This window comes from Artemia franciscana, chromosome 16, assembly GCF_032884065.1.
Source record: "Artemia franciscana chromosome 16, ASM3288406v1, whole genome shotgun sequence".
In the NCBI taxonomy this organism is placed as follows: Eukaryota; Metazoa; Arthropoda; class Branchiopoda; order Anostraca; family Artemiidae; genus Artemia; species Artemia franciscana.
Window position 1 is genome coordinate 31493738 of NC_088878.1, and position 21177 is coordinate 31514914.

Below are 21177 nucleotides of genomic sequence, written 5' to 3' on the forward strand. Positions count from 1 at the left end.
GTAATCAAGATCATATCATCATACTTAAAATCGATTGTATGTACTCTGAATCGAGGCTAAGGGTGTCTTTAGTTCCAAGTGACTCGGTTTAAATCGAGTAGTCAAACGCGTTAACTATAGGTCGCGATCTTTTATTTTGCCCTAAACAGCTTGAGCAATGGTTCCCAATCGATTATGGGCAATCCCCATCTAGGAATTTCTAAACTTCTGACTCTTCTCTCGTGATATATAGATTTTGTTGTTCAAAATTTTACGTCTATTTACCTGAAGGAAGCTTAAAAACCTTTGGTATCGTTTTTGGGTCATACCCTAGGCATATTCTGTACTAACAAAATATATACAATGTTTTTTATACAATACTAGCTGTTGGTGGGGGTGCACCAACACCTAGTACACCCCCACCAACACCTAGTTGGTGGGGGTGCTTCGTGCCCCCCAAGCCCCCCCAACTTGCGTAAGTCGTTACGCGCCATATTAGTTACGGGCCATTGTAGTTGTGTCCCTGTGTCCCACCTGTGAATATAGATAGATATATATTTGTTTTTAACTACGTAAAACTTGCGAATATACAATATTCTTCGCTGTCCCATTGACTATGCATATAAATAGATTGTCAGGTTTACCGACTCTTGAACATGCAACATATAATTTTCTTTGGGAAAACAATCCGTATTCAGATCTATACCGCATTTTTCTAATGATTGCCCTTGGGCTTTGTTGATGGTAATTGCTAATCGAATATTCCCTGTGTCCCCGTCGTCATTTATATATCCCCCATGTGCCCTTCCGGCATCCCCGTTGTAGTTGTGTCCCTGTGTCCCGGTCGTCATTTATATTCCCTGTGTCCCGGTGTCTCGGTCTGTAATTTCTCTTTGAGTGTCCCGGTCGTCATTTATATTCCCTGTGTCCCGCTTGTCATTTGTGTCCCGGTCTGTAATTTCTCTTTGAGTGTCCCGGTCGTCATTTATATTCCTTATATCCCGGTGTCCCGGTCTGTAACATACGACAACAGATCAATTGTTTTGTGACTTTGTTCACGATCCCATTCTACACATTCTAGACTTGTGATAAGCACAAATCTTCAATCATAACTAAAGTGCTGTTATAAATTTCTGTTGTAAAGTCCAAGGTCATATCTGACCTTTCTAGTTGTATTCGGTGGAGTATATTCTCGGCCATTTGCGATTTGTTTTTCTCCCATAACTCTGTAGGAGATGAAGGAAAGTAACTTTTGCCGGAACCGGCGATTGTTCAGGATGTAAAAGCTGTTGTATCTAATCCCAAGATGGATTATATATAAATGTAATAAATGACAAATTATTAATCTATAGGCATAATATTTCATTGCGCTGCATTTCTTATCCATTTCTTTGTTAGTGGCTGGATTTATCAATTTAATATTAAAGTGATAGCCGTCGGCTCCATCCCAAAAAATGATAGGATATTGTAGGGCATCGTAGCATCGATGAGTTTAATAAAAACTTCTCTTTGAAACGCCTTCTTATATACTTATAATGACGTCATATACAAAGCCTTTGACGTCATATACAAATCACCGACCATAACGATTGCCACTTTGTTGATAGCTGCGTATCAGTAGGCATCAATTTGATTGCTGTTTTGAACAGAAGCACTAAATTATTATTTATGTGGAAAAGATGTTGCAACTGGGAAACGATAGTCCTTTCAGCGTCGTTTTTTTTTATCATCGGTATCACTTTCAAGTTGTTTGGTTTGTTTTACCTTGACTTGTCTTTCGTCACTATGAAATACATATCGCCGAACCTTTGCTTTTTTAAACTAAAATCTGGTAGGCATTGATGACCTTATCCAAGTCAAAATCCCAAACCCAACCATCATCGCTATCATTTTCAGTTTTGATACGTTTTGACTCTCGCTGTCCAGGTTGTTTCAGGTTGTTCTTGTGATACCTCGGCACGCTTTTTTTTTGGTGATTTCTCTTTGAGACGCGAGCCTGTTTTGACGCTGTTGTTGTGATTCCTCGGCACGCTTTCTTTTCATGCTTTCTCTATTAGCCGCAAGCCTGTTTTCACGATTTGCTGTGATTCCTCGGCATATTTTCTTTTTTTACTTTCTCTATTAGCCGCAAGCCTTTTGGCATTAGCTCTTTCGGCAGCTTCCTCGGCTGTTTCTTCTTAATGACGTCATATACAGTCAACGAACATGACGTCAGTCGACAAACAAACATGACGTCAGTCGACAGTCGACAAACATGACGTCAGTACACAAACAACTTTTATATATATATATATATATATATATATATATATATATATATATATATATATATATATATATATATATATATATATATATATATATATATATATATATATATATGTATATATATATATATATATATATAGATACTAGCTGTTAGGGTGGCGCTTCGCGCCACCCCAACACCTAGTTGGTGGGGGTGCTTCGGAAACCCCTCCAAGCCCCCCCGCGCGTAAGTCTTTACGCGCCATATTAGTTACGCGCCATTGTAGTTGTGTCCCTGTGTCCCACCTGTGAATATAAATAGATATATATATATATATATATATATATATATATATATATATATATATATATATATATATATATATGTTTTTAACTACGTAAAACTTGCGAATATACAACATTTTTCGATGTCCCATTGTCTGCATATACGTCGTCATTTATATATCCCCCTGTGCCCCCGGCGTCCCCGTTGTAGTTGTGTCCCTGTGTCTCGGTCGTCATTTATATTCCCAGTATCCCGGTCGTCATTTGTGTCCCAGTCTGTAATTTCTCTTTGAGCGTCCCGGTCGTCATTTATATTCCCTGTGTCCCGGTGTCCCGGTCATGAATCATTTTGCTCTTTAAATGTATATGAATGTGACGTGATGATTATGGATTTTTGTTTACTCCTGCCTTTTAGCCATGCCATTTAACGAAATACTTGGAAAACTGTAGATTCTTTGACTATCTACCTTGGTTCTGCCCTAGTAATGACGCATGGACGGATGATAGACATATTTGTCTATTAACAAATAAACTGTGAGGGCATATCCCAGATTTGCCTCTCACTCAATCGAACTATCTGTCTTGGCTTTTACTACAATTAACCATGGTTGGATGCCCAAAACTACTTCATTTTTAATTGAAATCAAAGGATGTTTTTTTCTAAGATTAAGGCTCTGAAGTATAGTCAGTCAAAGGTTACATGTCCTGCACATGACCCACCAACATTTTTCCATGCCCCGCTAGTGGGGTCAGTGCCCCACGCTGGGAATCACGGAGCTAGAGTTATACTTAAACGTTTTAAAATTTGTTCTGGCAAGAACACCAATTGAATTTATCTACGGAAAGATATAGATTCTTGAAAGAAGGTGGATTTGATTTTCTTCAATAATTAACCATCTAAATATTTCTGGAAAATAATTATATAAATTGTATCTCTTTAATTCTCAGTTTGGACTTTTTTGGCAATCAATGAATTTCTTTTTATTATGTATTGTGCGTTATCATCAATGCTGATGATTAGTATTGATTTGTTGAGAGGTCGTCCAGTCGCGTGAATTGAGAAGAACACCCCTTAAATTTGGCATGGACTGACGCCACTGATGTCGTCTTCTACCATTTGTATTCTGATGTTTATTTACGTCAGAAAGCGATTGAATTTTGATAAATCTCTGCTGTCTGTTTTCCCCTTAAGTAGTGCATGTGAGGAAAAATTTGTTGGAGAAATGATTGCAAACTATATATTTTTTTATTTCACAAGGTCTTAGTATTTTTGATAAGCTAATAAATAAGTTGTATGTTTGTTTGTACGCATAGACGTCATTATAAGTATATAAGGCTTTGTGTATGACGTCATAAAAATAAGTTGTATGTTTGTTTGTTTATACGCATATGACGTCATTATAAGTATATAAGGCTTTGTATATGACGTCATTATAAGTATTTAAGGGGGGCGATTCAAAGAGAAATTTCAGTTTAAATCCTACAATGGCAGAAGAAACAGCCAAAAGAAGCTGCTCAAAGAGATAATTCAAGGAGAAATTTTAGTATAAATCTTACAATTGTATTAGAAACAGCCGAGGAAGCGGCTCAAAGAGATAATGCCAAAAGGCATGCGGCTAAAACAAAAAGTAGCAAAAGAAAGCGTGCCGAGGAATCACAAGAACAACATGAAAACAGGCTTGCAGCTCAAAGAGAAATTACCCAAAAACGCCGTGCCGAGGAATCACAAGAGCAACGTGAAAACAGGCTTGCGGCTCAAAGAGAAATTACCAAAAAAAATCATGCCGAGGAATCACAAGAACAACGTGAAAACAGGCTTGCGGCTCAAAGAGATAATGCCAAAAGAAAGCGTGCCGAGGAATCACAACAGCAACGGGAAAATTATCGCCTGGCATTCAGCTTCCGTCTAGTCGCTGATTATAGCTTGTAGATGTGTTCAAATCGGGACTATGTCTAATCATGGGACTATATTGCCACACCAACAGCTAGTATATATATATATATATATATATATATATATCTACTAGCTGTTGGGGTGGCGCTTCGCGCCACCCCAACACCTAGTTGGTGGGGGCGCTTCGCGCCCCCCCCCCCAACCCCCCCCCGCGCGCGTAAGTCGTTACGCGCCATATTAGTTACGCGCCATTGTAGTTGTGTCCCTATGTCCCACCTGTGAATCGACCATTCCCTGAGTCGCCATCGTCATTTATATATCCCCCTGTGCACCCCGGCGTCCCCTTTGTAGTTATGTCCCTGTGTCCCGGTCGTCGTCATTTATACTCCCTGTGTCCCGGTGCTTTGTTGATTGCTAATCGAACATTCCTTTTGTCCCGGTCGCTTTCTCTTTGAGTGTCGTCATTTATTTAAATTGTTTCTCCTTTATTTTTCAGTTTTTTCCTTTTTTTAGTTTTTTTTTCTTTTTTAGTTCTTTTAGTTTTTACCTTTTTTAGTTTTTTTTAGTTTTTTAGATGAAAATTTTTTTAGTTTTTTTCCTTTTTTTCTTTTTAGTTTTTTATTGGTTTTTACCTTTTTTTTTAGCTTTTTTAGTTTTTTTCGTTTTTTCTTTTTACTTTTTTTTTAGTTTTTATCTTTTTTATTTTTTTTTATTTTTATTCTTAATTTTATTAGTTTTCTTTTTCTCTTCTATTTTTCAGTTTTTTCCTTTTTTTTAAGTTTTTTTTTTAGTTTTTAGTTTTTTTAGTTTTTTAGTTTTTTTAGTTTTTTAGCTTTTTTATTTTTTTTATTAGTTTTTAGTTTTTTTTTTGTAGTTTTTGCCTTTTTTTAGTTTTTTCAGTTTTTTTTTTTAGTTTTTAGTTTTTTACCTTTTTTGTGGATCGTCACCTGATCCACAGATCCACACACAGACAACTTATTTTTATATATATAGATAGAAGATATATATATAAATAAGTTGTCTGTCTGTCTGTGGATCAGGTGACGTCATGTTTCTGTGTCGGCTGACGTCATGAAATTAGTTGTCGTCATTTTTGCTTTGACGGTGACGTCATTCAAGATATTTAAGACATGTGTTCACGGAAAAATGTTTAATTGTAAAATGACTGAAGAACCTACAATGGCAACAGCCGAGGAAGCTGCTCAAAGAGTCTATGCCAAAAAACTTGCTGCTGATAGAGAAAGTAAGAAAAGAAAGCGTGCCGAGGAATCACAAGAACAGCAAGAAAACAGGCTTGCAGCTGATAGAGAAAGTAAGAAAAGAAAGCGTGCCGAGGAATCACAAGAACAGCAAGAAAACAGGCTTGCGGCTAAAGAACGCAAAACCGCGCAGTTAGATGAAAATCCACCTGGAAAGCGAGAGTCAAAACATATCAAAACTGAAAATGATAGCGATGATGATTTGGTTTGGGATTTTGACTTGGATAAGGTCATCAATGCCTACCAGATTTAAGTTAAAAAACAAAGGTTCGGCGATATGTACTTCATAGTGACGCTGAAAAATAAAGAAGAAAAAAAAACTGAAAAAATGTAAAAAGCTAAAAAAAAACTATAAAGAAAAAACACTCAAAGATAAATTACAGACCGGGACACAAATGACGACCGACACAGAGGGAATATAAATGACGACCGGGAACCTCAAAAAAAATTACAGACTGGGACACCCGGACACAAATCACGACCGGGAATATAAATGACGACCGGGACACTGGAACACAACTACAACGGGGACGCCGGGGGCACAGGCGGGATATATAATTGACGACTGAGACACAGGGATTGTTTGAATAGAAATTACAGACCGGGACACCGGGACACAAATGACGACCGGGACACAGGGAATATAAATGACGACCGGGACACTCAAAGAGAAATTACAAACTGGGACACCAGGACACAAATGACGACCGGGACACAGGGAATATAAATGCTATTTATATGCACAGACAATGGGACAGCGAAGAATGTTGTATATTCGCATGTTTTACGTAGTTAAAAATATATATTTATATCTATCTCTATTCACAGGTGGGACACAGGGACACAGCTACAATGGCGCGTAACTAATATGGCGCGTAACGACTTACGCGCGTGGGGGGGGGCTTGGGGGGCGCGAAGCGCCCCACCAACTAGGTGTTGGGGTGGCGCGAAGCGCCACCCCAACAGCTAGTATATATATATATATATATATATATATATATATATATATATATATATATATATATATATATATATATATATATATATATATATATATATATATATATATCTATATCTATATATATACTATATATATATATATATATATATATATATATATATATATATATATATATATATATATATATATATATATATATATATATATATATATATATATATATATATATATATATATATATATATATATATATATATATATATACTTTGACAACTATAAATTGTGTTGCAGTCTCAAAGGGGCGGCTCTTCCAATTAGTTTTTGTCTTTTTGTCCGGTTCTTATTCAATTTATTTTTCTTATAACTCAATTATATAGTTAATAATTTAATTCATCACTATCGACAACTGTAAGTTGTTTTGCAGTTTTGATAGGGCGCCTCTTCCTTTTTGTCTTGTTTCTTTTATCCCTTTCTTATTTTATTCAATATTCTACAATTTAATTATGTAGATAATTATTTAATTCATCAGCATTTACAACTATAAATCGTTTTGCAGTATTAAAAGGGCACCTCTTCGTATTTCTCTTGTATCTTTTATCCCCTTCTTTTTTAATTTTTTAAAAATAATTTAATTATTTACTTTCATCACCATCGAAACTATAGATTGTTTTTGTAGTCTTAAAGGGGTGCCTTTTCCTATTTGTCTCGTTTTTTATCCACTTCTCATTTAAGTTTATTAATAATTTGATTATTATGGTAATAATTTAATTCATCACCATCTACACCTTCATTTTTATGGCACTTCTGGTATTCTGTCGGTCTGTCGGTCCTGGTTTTGGTACTTTAGGCACTTCCAGGTAAGCTAGGACGATGAAATTTTGCAGGCGTATCAGGGACCGGACCAGATTAAATTAGAAATAGTCGTTTTCCCAATTTGACCATCTGGGGGGAGTGGGGGCCCGTTAATTCAGAAAAAGAGAAAAAATTAAGTATTTTTAACTTACGAACGGTTAATCAGATCTTAATGAAATTTGATGTTTGGAAGGATATCATGTCTCAAAGCTGTTATTTCAGATTCCGACCGGATCTGGTGACATTGGGGGGAGCTGGGAGGGGGAAACCTAAAACTTGGAAAACACTTAGAGTGGAGGGATCGGGATGAAACTTGGTGGGAAAAATAAGCAAAAGTCGTACATACATGATTGACATAACTTGAACGGATCCGCTCTCTTGTAGTTGGAGGGGGTTGGGGTAATTCTGAAAAAAAAGAAGAAAAAATGAGGTATTTGTAACTTACGAACGGGTGATCGGATCTCCATGAAATTTGACATTTAGAAGGATATCGTGTCTCAAAACTCTTATTTAAAATCCCGACCGGATCTGGTGACATTGGGTGGAGTTTGCATTTGGGGAACCTAAAATCATGGAAAACGCCTAGATTGGAGGGATCGGGATGAAACTTGGTGGGAAAAATAAGCAGAAGTCTTAGATACGTGATTTACATAATTGGATTGGATCCGCTCTATTGGGGGGGGGGGGGGTAATTCTGAAAAATTTGAAAAATGACGTATTTTTAACTGACGAAAGAGTGATCGGATCTTCATGAATCTTCATATTTAGAAGGACCTCGTAACTCAGATCTCTTATTTTAAATCTCAAACCGGATCAAGTGTAATTGGGGGGGGGGCAGTTGGGGGGACTGGAAATCTTAGAAAATACTTAAAGCGGTGAGACCAGGATGAAACTGGATGGGAAGAATAGAAACCTGCCTAAGATACGTGGCTGACATAACCGGACCGGATCTGCTCTCTTTGGTGGAGGTTGGGGGGGGGGTAATTTTGAAAATTGAGGTATTTGTAACTTACGAAAGGGTGACCAGATCTTAATGAAATTTGATATTTAGAAGGATCTTCTGCTTTAAAGCTCTAATTTTAAATTCCGACCAGATCTTGTGATATTGGGGGGAGTTGGGAGGGGAAACCGGAATTCTTGGAAAACGTGATAATTGGGGTATTTTTATCTTTTTATAGGTGATCGGATCTTAATGAAATTTGATATTTAGAAGGAATCCATGTCTCAGAGCTCTTATTTTAAACCTCGACCAGATCTTTTGACATTGGGGGGAGCTGGAGGGGGAAATCTTGGAAAACACTTGGTGTGGAGGAATCGGGATGAAGCTTGGTGGATAGAATAAGCAAATGTCGTAGATACGTGATTGAAGTAACCGTACTGGATTCGCTCTCTTTGCGGGAGTTCGGGGAAGGGGTTCAGTGCTTTGGAGAGTTTGGCGCTTCTGGACGTGCTAGGACCATGAAAATTGGTAGGCATGTAAGGGAGCTGCACAATTTGACTTGATAATTTCTTTTTCCCAGATTCGACCATCTGGGGGCTAAAGGGAGAGGAAAAATTAGAAAAAATTAGGTATTTATGACTTACGAGTGGGTGATCGGATCTTAATGACTTTTGATATTTAGAAGGACATCGTGATTCAGAGAGGATTTTAAATCCTGACCGGCATTAAGCCTCTTATTTTCTTTTTTAAATCAATCTATTGATTCATAGAATTTTGTTAGAACTCATACCATATGATATCTTGGCTCTTAGCTCTTCTTGCCTCCTCACAAGTACCATATGAGCTCTCAGCTCTTGTTTTAATATTTAGAGGTTTCCTCTTTCTCTACTTTGGTTTTCTTTCTATTCAGTGTTCTTCTTCTTATTCTTCTTTCTATTATTTTTATTCCTCTTTGAATTCATGTGGAGATTCTTTCACATAATGTCATTACAAGAATCAAATCTGGGCTTTCAAGTTTCAGAAATCTGAGGTTTCTTCTTTCTCTACCCCTGTTTTCTTTCTGTTCAGTTTTCTTCTTTTATTCTTTGTATTCCTCTTTGGAATTGATATAGAGACTCTTTAGATAATATCATTACCGGAATCAAAGTCCGGGCTTTCAAATCTCAGAAATCTTCAACCCCTTTAAATCCAGTAAAGATAAAATGTTGCTGAAAAAAAAATAGAAGCCAAAACGGGCAGAAACTACTTGTAACACAGAAAAGAAATAATCTACAAATCATACATCTTAAATGATTTATAGTAAACTTTGAATAATATAAGTAAAACGTTTTAATACTATTTCAATTGCCAAATGTTGCATGTTAAGAAGCCCCGTATTTTTAATCCACGTTGAGGTTTTGTTGATTTGATAATTTATTTTAGAAATATCTATAACTAACTGTTTGAAGTTTCTCTTTCTTTATTTTATAATTTTTGTGTTTTTTTTCTGTGACTTCATATATTTTCTCTTGAATGAAGTCTAATTTTTCAACAGCTTGCCTTTTTCTTTATTGTGTATGTCTCAATATTTAATACATTATTTTACATCATTCCTCTTTATTCTTTTTATTCCTCTTTTGAATTGATATGGAGACTCTTTTACATAATCTCATTACAAGAATCAAAGCCCGGGCTTTCAAGTTTCACAAATCTTCAATCCCTGAATCTTCAAATCCAGAAGATATAAAATGTTGCTGGAAAAAAAAAAAATAAGTTAAAATGGGCGGAAACTACTTGTGGCAAAGAAAAGAAATAATCTAAAAATCATACATCCTAAATGATTTATAGTAAACTTTTAATAACATAAGTAATATTTTATAATACTATTTCAATTAACTGATGTTGTATGCTAAAAACATCCTTTAACCCCCGTTGAACTTTTTGTTGATTTGATATTTTATATTAGAAGTATCTACAACTAACTGTTTGAAGTTTTTCTTTATTTTATATTTTCTTCATATATTTTCAAAAATTCGAAACGTAAATATAAATAAATTATTGCCCAAAATAGACATTAGTTAAATCCAAAATTTTAAACAAAGCTAGACATATGAAGCAATAATTCATTGCTGTCGGTAGGGCGTTACGAAGTTTTCAGAGAAATTTTTAATTTTTTCAACTCCTCGCACTTCATTTTCTAAAAGAGGAAGTTTTGTAATATGAAAGTCTTCATATAAATCAACAATCTGATCTAAATATTTGGCCTGGACCTTGCGACGAGCGTCACACATTTTGCATCCTGTCGACAAATCTTCACGAGGACTTCCCAATGGGAATAGAAGCTGGTTGACGACTATGTTGTGTGTATCAATTTCTGCCTTAGTTAGTTCTTGAACAAGGCGCTCAGTTTCGCAGAGAGGCAAAAATTCTGCAGCGCAAACACATACAAATGTTGTCAAGTCGGGATTTTTCAACAGTTCTTTAACTTTCTTAATCACTGGTAGCAAGGCTTCTAGTTTTGCGCTGAGCAAATCAGTGCTTATGCTTTCAAGACCTATCATAGAGCTCACTTGATTCGCAAAAGGTGCAATCTTCGATTTGATTTCCATAATCTTGTCTAAGCCCTTTTCTATTGTACTGGGAAAAGACAACAAACTCAGAGTTTGTCCTGTTGGGGCAGTGTCAAATACAACAACGCTAAATTGATATTCACCAGTTAGTTTCATTACTTCAAAGTATTTTATTGCCTCATCAATTCCTGGAACAGCATTAGCAAGATCCTTTATCATGCCTTGGTCTGCTCCTCCAAGATCGACATCATCTCCTTGAGTACTTTTAAAATAATCAGATGTGTCCATTTCTATTACATAAAGGTTATCGAAGCCTGTGACTTTAATTGGGACTTTACTGAACTTCTGGCCAAAGGCATCAGAGACATTGTGTGCAGGATCTGTTGATATAATCAGAACTGACTCTCGAACTTTAGCAAGCTGAACAGCTAGGCTGCAACTACAAGTCGTCTTTCCCACACCACCTTTTCCTCCGACAAAAATCATTTTCAGCGACTTCTGATCTATAATGTTGTTTAAAGACGGTTCCAAATATTCAGTGTTTGAAGTAGCCATGACAAAAATATGAGCACAAGAAGAAAACGAATTATTTAAAGAAATCTTGATGACTCATGCTTGTGATGATCTTTAAACGAATTTTTTTTTCAATTAAAACTACCTAAGGAATAATAACCATTATATATGTTCACCGTAATAGTAAAAGCGTTTTGCAAAATACGTTTTTTGAGAATTTTGAAAAACAAATTGAATTTAGGGCAGTCATAAGGGTAGAGCCTATGACCTCATGGCAGCTTGTAGGTGTCCCGATCCTTGCGTGTTTGTTATCATGACGCCACATTTTTGATTTTTTCTTTGTCGAGTTTTTTTTATTCTAATGGCTCCAAAAAGATTAAGCATTAATTTTCATCGCATTGGCTTGACTAGTTTTGTTTTTGATTTTTGCACGCGCTGATTATTTCTACACTAATAGACGTTACCCTGTACATTTTAATGATTTTTTATAATGGATATAAATTCCATTTATGTTTTTTTAATGGATATAAATTCCATTTATGTTTTTTATGTCTAATGGATATTTTATTCCCCATAATGAATCTTGATCAGAATATCTGTTTAATTTTTGGTAAGGACATGAATTCAAGAAGAACTAACGGAAATGTTAAGATATTATGACAGCTATGCCCAAGAGAGCCTACTTAAACATTAGAAAACAAGAAAAAATCGGTATTTTCTGAATAAAAATTATTTAAAATATGTTTTAAGTTTTTTTTTGTACCTTAAATTTCAAAATATATAGGATTAACAACATCGTATCAAAATTTTTGATTTCCAAACTTTAATTTGAAAATACTGGCACTTGTTATTATTCTGTTGTCAATATTTTGTGTCAGTATTGGTGTCAATGTCAGCATTGGTATCACTATTCAACTGGTGTGAATATTTTTCTTCAAAAAATGTATAATCTACAAACGTTAAAAGTAAACAGTGAACATACGTTTGAGTCATTAAAAGATGATCTAAGAAAGATCCCTGTGTCCCACCTATGAATATAGATAGATATATATATGTTTTTAACTACGTAAAACTTGCGAATGTACAACATTCTTCGCTGTCCCATTGTCTGTGCATATAAATAGATTGTCAGGTTTACCGACTCTTGAACATGCAACATATCCGTATTCAGATCTATACCTCATTATTCTTATGATTGCCCTTGAGCGTTGTAGATGGTGATTGCTAATCGAACATTCCCTGTGTCTCCGTCGTCATTTATATATCCCCCCCTGTGCCCCCCGGTGTCCCCGTTGTAGTTGTGTCCGTGTGTCCCGGTCGTCATTTATATTCCCTGTGTCCCGGTCGTCATTTGTGTCCTGGTGTCCCAGTCTGTAATTTCTCTTTGAGTGTCCTGGTCGTCATTTATATTCCCTCTGTCCCGGCGTCCCGGTCGGCATTTGTGTCCCGGTGTCCCGGTCTGTAATTTCTCTTTGAGTGTCCCGGTCGTTATTTATATTCCCTGTGTCCATTTATATTCCCTGTGTCCCGGTCGTCATTTGTTTCTTGGTGTCCCGGTCTGTAATTTCCCTTTGAGTGTCCCGGTCGTCATTTATATTGCCTGAGTCCCGGTCGTCATTTGTGTCCCGGTGTCCCGGTCTGTAGTGTCATCTTATAATGACGTCATATACAAAGCCTTATATACTTATATCTTGCGAATATACACCATTCTTTGCTGTCCCATTGTCTGTGCATATAATTAGGTTGTCAGGTTTACCGACTCTTGAACATGCAACATATAATTGTCCATGGGAAAAACAATCCGTATTCAGATCTATACCTCATTATTCTAATGATTGCCCTTGAACTTTGTTGATGGTGATTGCTAATCGAACATTCCCTGTGTCCCGGTCGTCATTTATATATTCCCTCTGTGCCCCCTGGGGTCCCCGTTGTAGTTGTGTCCCTGTGTCCCGGTCGTCATTTATATTCCCTGTGTCCCGGTCGTTATTTGTGTCCCGGTGTCCCAGTCTGTAATTTCTCTTTGAGTGTCCCGGTCGTCATTTATATTCTCTGCGTCCCGATGTCCCGGTCGTCATTTGTGTCCCGGTGTCCCGGTCTGTAATTTCGTCAGTCGACAAACAACTTCATGACGGCATAATGCTCAATCCTTATAATGACGTCAGTCGACAAACATGCAAGACGTCAGTCAACACACAACACACAAACAACTTATTTATATATATATATATATATATATATATATATATATATATATATATATATATATATATATATATATATATATATATATTTGTATATATATATGTATATATATATATATATATATATAATATATTATATGTATTGTCCTTTATAAGTTAGCAATAATAGTGTATGTATGTATGTTCTCGAAAACGGCTCCATATTTTTTCGGGAAAATTTTGTATCTTGGGATATTCTCGCATTAAAAAAACGATCTAGATAGGTCTGAAGTATGAGAAAATTAATTAAAAGCCTTAATCTTGGTTTTTGCAAATTATCTTAAATTAGACGAAATGAATGGAGAAGAAATTTTACGTGATCGTACAGTTTAACGAAAAGATTCTAATAATCGCCGAATTACTCGTGATATTCTTCATGTCGCTACATATAATCTTTATATGCTTAAAAAATTTCAATGTCACTTAAATGTCGAATATGTAGGAAAAATAGTTCCGGTAAAGTATCTATATGAATCCATCTACAAGGGACATGTAGATGTCCCTTTATTTATTTTTTTTATTTATTGTGCTTCAATAAATACTGTCGAAAATAAATGGTGCATGGTTTAAAATGAAGAAGAAACCAATGTAGAAGGACGCTGCATTATACCACCTAAAGCCTGCTGGCGACTATTTAGTTACGATATCCAACCATGTCGTTCAACTTTTAAATGTTCATTTGCCTGGACATTACCTAATGCAAAATATCAGCCAAGCCCAAGAAGATTTTGTAGATATTGGACAACGAGGCTCAGTTTTGGGAGCGCATTTTCGACACAATAAGGCGTTAAAACAAATGAAAAAGTAAGAATTTCTCTATCACTGGGCAATGTTTGAACACTATAGATGGAATGGCAATACTGATACAAGAATAATGAAACAAATAATAAACAAGAATAAACAAAAATAATAAACAATAATAAACAAGAATAACTGATACTGAAACAAAGAATCCGTCGACTATGTGTCATTAGACGAATTCACAATTTAAATTTTGGGGCTTTCCCCGAGTGCTTCTATTTGCAATTACTTTTGTATCATGACAATGCATAAGTCGCAAGGGCAAGCTTTTGAATAGTTTTGTGTCCGCCTTAGAGCTCCAGTTTTAATCATGGAATGTTATAGGTGGTATTTTCTTGTGTGAATAGACAACATAGCCTGAAAGTTCTGCTACCACCTGAAAATGAACAAAGAACACATAACGAAGTATGGAAGGAAGTCTTGACAACTACCAGCAAAACGTCTTATTGTTAGAGTGATATTTCTTTTTCTTAATTTGTCAAACGATTAATAATTATAATATATATTAAATCATTGACATTTCAGGTCATAAGAACAATATAAACAGGTCAGGACTTTCGGGAAGAGTTTTTATTTTTCCCAGGGTGGTTGTGATGAACGTGCGGTGGCGTTCTGACATAAAGAAGAGGCTCACATTTGCGATTAGAAGACAAGTAACGATGAGAATCCGTATATAGAAGCCTGCCGCGTGCCTTGGCTCAATGTTAGAAGCGTATTTTCGACACAATAAGGCGTTAAAACAAATGAAAAAGAAGGAATTTCTCTACTAGTGGGAAATGCCTGAACACTATAGATAAAATGGCTTTACCAGTACATGGGAACAAACAATCCGTCGATTGCGTGTCATCGGACGAATTCACAACGTAAATTATATGGCTTTTCCCGAGTGCTTCAATTTGCAAGTACTTTTGTATCATTTGAAGAACGCAACAAGTTTTGAAGATCTTAAAGCAGTTGGTAACACTGTTTATTCCATATACAAAAAAACATGCCCGGCTCATGGCCTTGAACGACGATAAGCAGTGGTTCTTCGCCCTACAAGAATCGCCACTGTCTAAAATGCCTTCTGTTATGCGAATACTTTTCGCACAGATTCTTGTTTTTGGTAATCCTGCAGATCCAAAAGCTCTCTGGGAAAGATTCAAAAATCAGTTGGCAGAAGATTTTATTCGGCATGCGCGACAAAATAATTTATCTGAAGATCTTGCAGTAAAGCGTGTTCATCGCATTATTACATCGAAGTTAAATACGATGGCAATAGAAGATCGAAGTTTTAGTTTTTGGGTGGATCGATTCCGCTTGGACTACATTGAGACCTATGAAAATAACCAAAGCTTGGAATTTTTAAATTCTAGTGAGTCAGCTGCTACTGGAGATAGTATGTATCGGCTTCTGCAAGGAAAACAACTTGAAATTGTTGACATTATTTTACAGGCTGTCAATGATCCTAATTATTTGTGGAAAAAAATGTTTTTTCCTAAATGAACCAGGTGGTACCGGTAAAATGTTTCTTTATAAAACCTTGTACCACATTCTCTGGGTAAAGAATCTGAAAGTAAAATGTATGGCTTAAATGGGAATAGCAGCAACTTTATTACCATTAGGACTAACAACACACAAGACCTTTGGCTTGAAAGTTTATCTTTTCTCAGATTCTGTTTCGAGTACTAGACCTGGTCCAAGCAAAGCTTTAAAATTAGCTCAAGTAGTTGTTTTCCTACTTGACGGAGCACCCATGCTTCCCAAATATGGCTTACAAAATATGGATCAGTTGTTGCGGACCATTGCAAATCTAAACTTGCCATTTAGTGGGAAAAGTTTAGTGGTTGGAGGTGATTTCCAACAGTGTTTACCAGTTCAACCCCGAAGCAACTGCAGTGAAACACTTGATTTATCAATAAAAAAAGTCATCTTTGGAAGTATTTCAAACATATTTCCATTGAGAAAAATATGCGGGTTGATCCTGAACAGGAAGCATTTGCAAAGTACATCCTTGAACTAATAAATGAAAATCTTTCTAAAAATATTCTTAATGAAATTGAATTGCAGGAAGATATAATTTCCAGCGGCAATTTAATTGAGGAAGTTTTTGGAGAATGTTTGTCAAACGAAGTTTCAATTTGATGAAGGGTCGAGCTATTTTAGCTTCAATCAACAAAGAAGTTAAATAAGTTTAAAGAAGTAAAATAAATGCGAAAATTTTCTATCGCCTCCCAGGAGAATACAAATCGTATAAAAGTTACGATTCTGTAAAAGAAAAAGGAGGAGTTGAATTTACTCCAGAATTCATCAATTCAATTGAAACTGCAGAATTACCACCACATGACTTAAACCACACCTTCTCACTGACTTTCTCACCTTTCATGTGGTGACTTACTCACCAAATGAGAAAAACACGATAGTTATGCTTTTGCGTTACATAGATATTTCAGAGGGGATGTGTAATGGGACCCGCCTTATTGTTACTGGATTATGCAACAACATAATAAAAGCGAAACGGAGATCAGCACGACCGGTTAGGGGAATAAGGGTCTAGTGCCGTCTTACTTACTATTACTACTGGGGGAAAAAACAGGAAAAGAAGTTCACATTTCTCAACTTATAGTGGACTCTAGTAAAAGTCAACTTGGATATACTCTTCAACGACATCAATTTCCACTTCAACCCGCGTTTACCATGACTATACATAAGTTACAAGGGCTAACTTTTGAATTTTTTGGTGTCGACCTTAGTGCTCATGTTTCTAATCATGGAATGTTATACGTGGCATTTTCTAGTGTTAAAACACAACAGAAATTAAAGTTCTGCTACCACCTGAAAATGAACGAAGAACATATAACAAAGTGTGGAAGGAAGCCCTGACAAGTACCAACAACACTTCTTATTGTTAGAGTGATTTATCTTTTTTTTTAATTAATTAAACGATTAATAATTATAATATATATTACATCATTGACTTTTCAGGTCACAAGAACGATCTAAATTAGTCAGGACTTTCAGAAAGAATTCATATTTTCCCAGTAACGTTGTAACGAACCTGTGATGCCGTTCTGACATAAAGAAGAGGCTTATGTCTCCGCTCAACTGACAAGTGACGATGAGAATCCATAAATAGAAGCCTGTCACGTACCGGGACACAGTGGCAAAGCCGCTGTGCTCCCAGTACTATATATATATATATATATATATATATATATATATATATATATATATATATATATATATATATATATATATATATATATATATATATATATATATATATATATATATATATATATATATATATATATATATATATATATATATAGTGAAGAATATCTATAGTAATACTGAATTGAAATACCCTATAAAAGCTTTTTTAATTTTTAAAATGAATAATTGTTTTGACAGAATTTCAACTCCGTTTAATTTTCGTTATCAAATGGATTCTCTATCCCTCAAAAAGATAATACATGTTTCCATTATTGCCAACAGCTATAAATTATGTTCTATTGTTAAGAGGTCTTCTTTTCCTGTTTCCCTTAAATATTTTTTGCCCCTGCTTGATGCTCATTTTACGTTACATAAATCATCAATTTCTATTTCCTCTTTAGTCCAGAAGAAGTAGAAGAATTTGCTGGGAAAATGATTGGAGACCACCTTGTGACAAAACAAACCGGGGAAAAAGGAAGAATCTGTAATGCTGTAATGGTCTCAGAAAGGAAATTTCCAAGGAAAGAATATTATTTTGCTATTGCAATGGAGCGTGCCTTTGGTGTGAGTATTGTCCCTTTGATTTTTCAATGTTTATGGGAAAACATATATTTACTAGAATATCGCCGCTGTAAAACCGCTTTCGTACAAAGATAACTTACAAAAAGTGAATTCTAATCTATTCTCAAAAAGTACTAGAGGATCATAGTGGGATTGAAAATTCATTGCTTTGCTTTTTCTCCCTATGAGGGCAGCTTAGCAAGAGGTTTTTGACAGTTTTTTTTCAAAACTCTGACATTATTAGATATGACCTTTTGGCTTGACAGCGCTGATATATTTGAGCCTCGTTGTCCATATGGTCTTTATATTTATTAAATAAAAAAAACTATTTTTTCTTAACTGAAAGTAAGGAGTGACATTAAAACTTAAAACGAACAGAAATTACTCCGTATATGAAATGGGTTGTCCACTCCGCAATCCCTCGCTCTTTACGCTAAAGCTTTTAATTGTTTTAAAAAGTAGAATTGTGGCAAAGAGTCAAACTTTAGCGTAAAGAGCGAGGGATTGCGGAGGGGACAACCCATTTCATATACGGAGTAATTTCTGTTCGTTTTAAGTTTTAATGTCGCTCCTTACTTTCAGTTAAAAAAACTAGTTTGTTTTATTTAATTTCTGAACGTTTTTGAATTAATGCATGTTTGATTTTGGCTCTCCGCACATAAATTATTCAAATGAAATTTGTATATTAATTATTTTTTTTGGCTAAATGGCTTTCTCTTAGTTTTGATCAGACGATTTTGAGAAATAAGGGGTGGGGAAGGAGGCCTAGCTGCCCTCCAATTTTTTGGTTACTTAAAAAGGCTACTAGAACTTTTAATTTTTAACGAACGTTTTTATTAGTAAAAAATATGCGTAACTTAAGAATTAACTTACGTAACAAACTTATATTCTTATATTTTTATTAGGTGTACGAGGGGGTTTGTACCCTCGTTAATACCTCGCTCTTTACACTAAATCGTAAGTTTTGTCCCAATTCTTTAAGAATGAACCCTGAATCAAAAAGGCCGTAGAATAAATAGTTGAAATTACTAAAAATACTTTAGCATAAAGAGCGAGGTATTTATCTCCTCCTAAATACCTCGCTCTTTATGCTAAAGTATTTTTAGAACCCCTCATATGCGTAATAATCTCTGTTCGTTTTAAATTTCAATGCTATTCCTTACTTTCAATTGAAAAAAACGTTTTCATGTTTATTTTTTCATTGTTTTTTTTATAGTAATGCTAGAAAATCCTGCGCCCTTTTCATTGAATTTTTCTTCCCCCATGACATATTCCTCCAAGGAAAGATCCTCCCACATAGCCCCCTCCCATCAACCCCACCCCATAAACCAAAAAAATCCCCCTGAAAACGACTGTACACTTGCCAATAACCATTACTATATGTAAACACTGGTCAAAGTTTGTAACTTGCAGCCTCTCCCCCAGGGATTGTGGGGGAGTAAGTCATTCCCAAAGACATAGTTATTATGGTTTTCGACTATGCGGAACAAAATGGCTATCTTAAAATTTTGATCCGTTGACTTTTGTAAAAAAATGAGCTTGGGAGAGGGCCTAGGTGCCCTCCAATTTTTTTGATCACTTAAAAAGGGCACTAGAACTTTTCATTTCCTTAAGAATGAGCCCTCTTGCGACACTCTAGGACCACTTGGTCGATACGATGACCCCTGGGAAAAACAAAAACAAAAAACAAACAAATAAACACGCACCCGTGATTTGTCTTCTGGCAAAAAATACGAAATTCCACATTTTTTTAGATAGGAGCTTGAAATTTTTGCTATAGGATTCTCTGATACGCCGAATGCGATGGTGTGATTTTCGTTAAGATTTTATGACTTCTAGGGGATGTTTCCCCCTATTTTCCAAAATAAGGCAAATTTTCTCAGGCTCGTAACTTTTGATGACAAAGACTAAATTAATTGAAACTTATATATTTAGAATCAGTGTGAAATCAAAATTCCGTTTTTTAGAGTTTCGTTTACTATTGAGCCGGGTCGCTCCTTACTACAGCTCAATAGTTACCACGAACTGTTTGATGATTATGAAAATTGTTATTATATAAGTATTAACCTTGTATGTTCTACGTCATTAATATCATGAAAACATAAATTATTAATTTGATTATACATTATACATATGTAATTATAACCATTTCACTGACACTATTTTTTCTGTATTTTTATTATAAGCTTTCAATACATTATCAGAATTTTTTGGGGGAAAAGGTGGTGGTTAGAGGGTTAGTGGTTTCTGGTTTTTAGTTCAGTAGAAAAACGAAATAATTTAATTAATAATAACTACTTTAAATATGAATTTTACGTAGAAATGATTTCAAGAAAAAGAAAAACTTTGATCTCCCTGCCTCTTCTTGGCAAGTTAACCACCTAAGTATATTCTCGTTTAGGCTGAGTCTCATTTTTGATTTTGGATTTACAGCAATGTTGAATAGTTATTCATCCATTTCCCTATTATTATTCCAAATTACCATTCCATTTCCCAATAATCCTGTTTCCCTAGTTTTTAATTTCTTGCTGCGAAGTTAAATTTCCTAAAACAAAATATTAAGGTCATTCATCGTTTATGTCTAATGCTGAAGTAGGGTTACTAGCATCCTTTTATTATTGTTATACTTTGATTTCCCTTATAACAGCGAAAATTTAGGAATTGTTAATTAAAAGAAATTTTTATTAAATTGTTAAAAAAATCATTAGAAAATATAAAATTATTTTTATATTTTCTTTAAGATTTATATAAAAATATTAATAGAAAAATTAATATAAAATTGACACATTAAAATTAATAATATGGTAGAATAATATAATACTAGTATATTATTAATATTATAATTGTATTATTAACAGTATTAATAAACTATCGAAATTATTAATATTATGTACTAAA

General features: G+C 35.0%; 2 protein-coding genes across 2 annotated transcripts in view; one reads left to right on the forward strand and one right to left on the reverse strand.

Annotated features, from left to right (window-relative positions):
- LOC136037343 (succinate--CoA ligase [ADP-forming] subunit beta, mitochondrial-like) overlaps positions 1–21177 on the forward strand; it is a gene marked incomplete in the record, with an annotated part of 168344 nt that overhangs the window by 19445 nt on the left and 127722 nt on the right. Inside the window, 1 exon segment of the mRNA XM_065720015.1 lies at positions 18120–18282. Within this exon segment, the coding sequence (XP_065576087.1) occupies positions 18120–18282 (163 nt within the window).
- Positions 10288–11592, reverse strand: LOC136037342 (ATPase ASNA1 homolog). The gene has a single exon (XM_065720014.1). The coding sequence runs from the start codon at positions 11519–11521 to the stop codon at positions 10520–10522; it is 1002 nt and encodes a 333-aa protein (XP_065576086.1). The 5' UTR covers positions 11522–11592; the 3' UTR covers positions 10288–10519.

Bases quoted from the DNA above. Each gene is read 5' to 3' on its own strand.
- LOC136037342 (XM_065720014.1), bottom strand. From the start codon at position 11,521: ATGGCTACTTCAAACACTGAATATTTGGAACCGTCTTTAAACAACATT.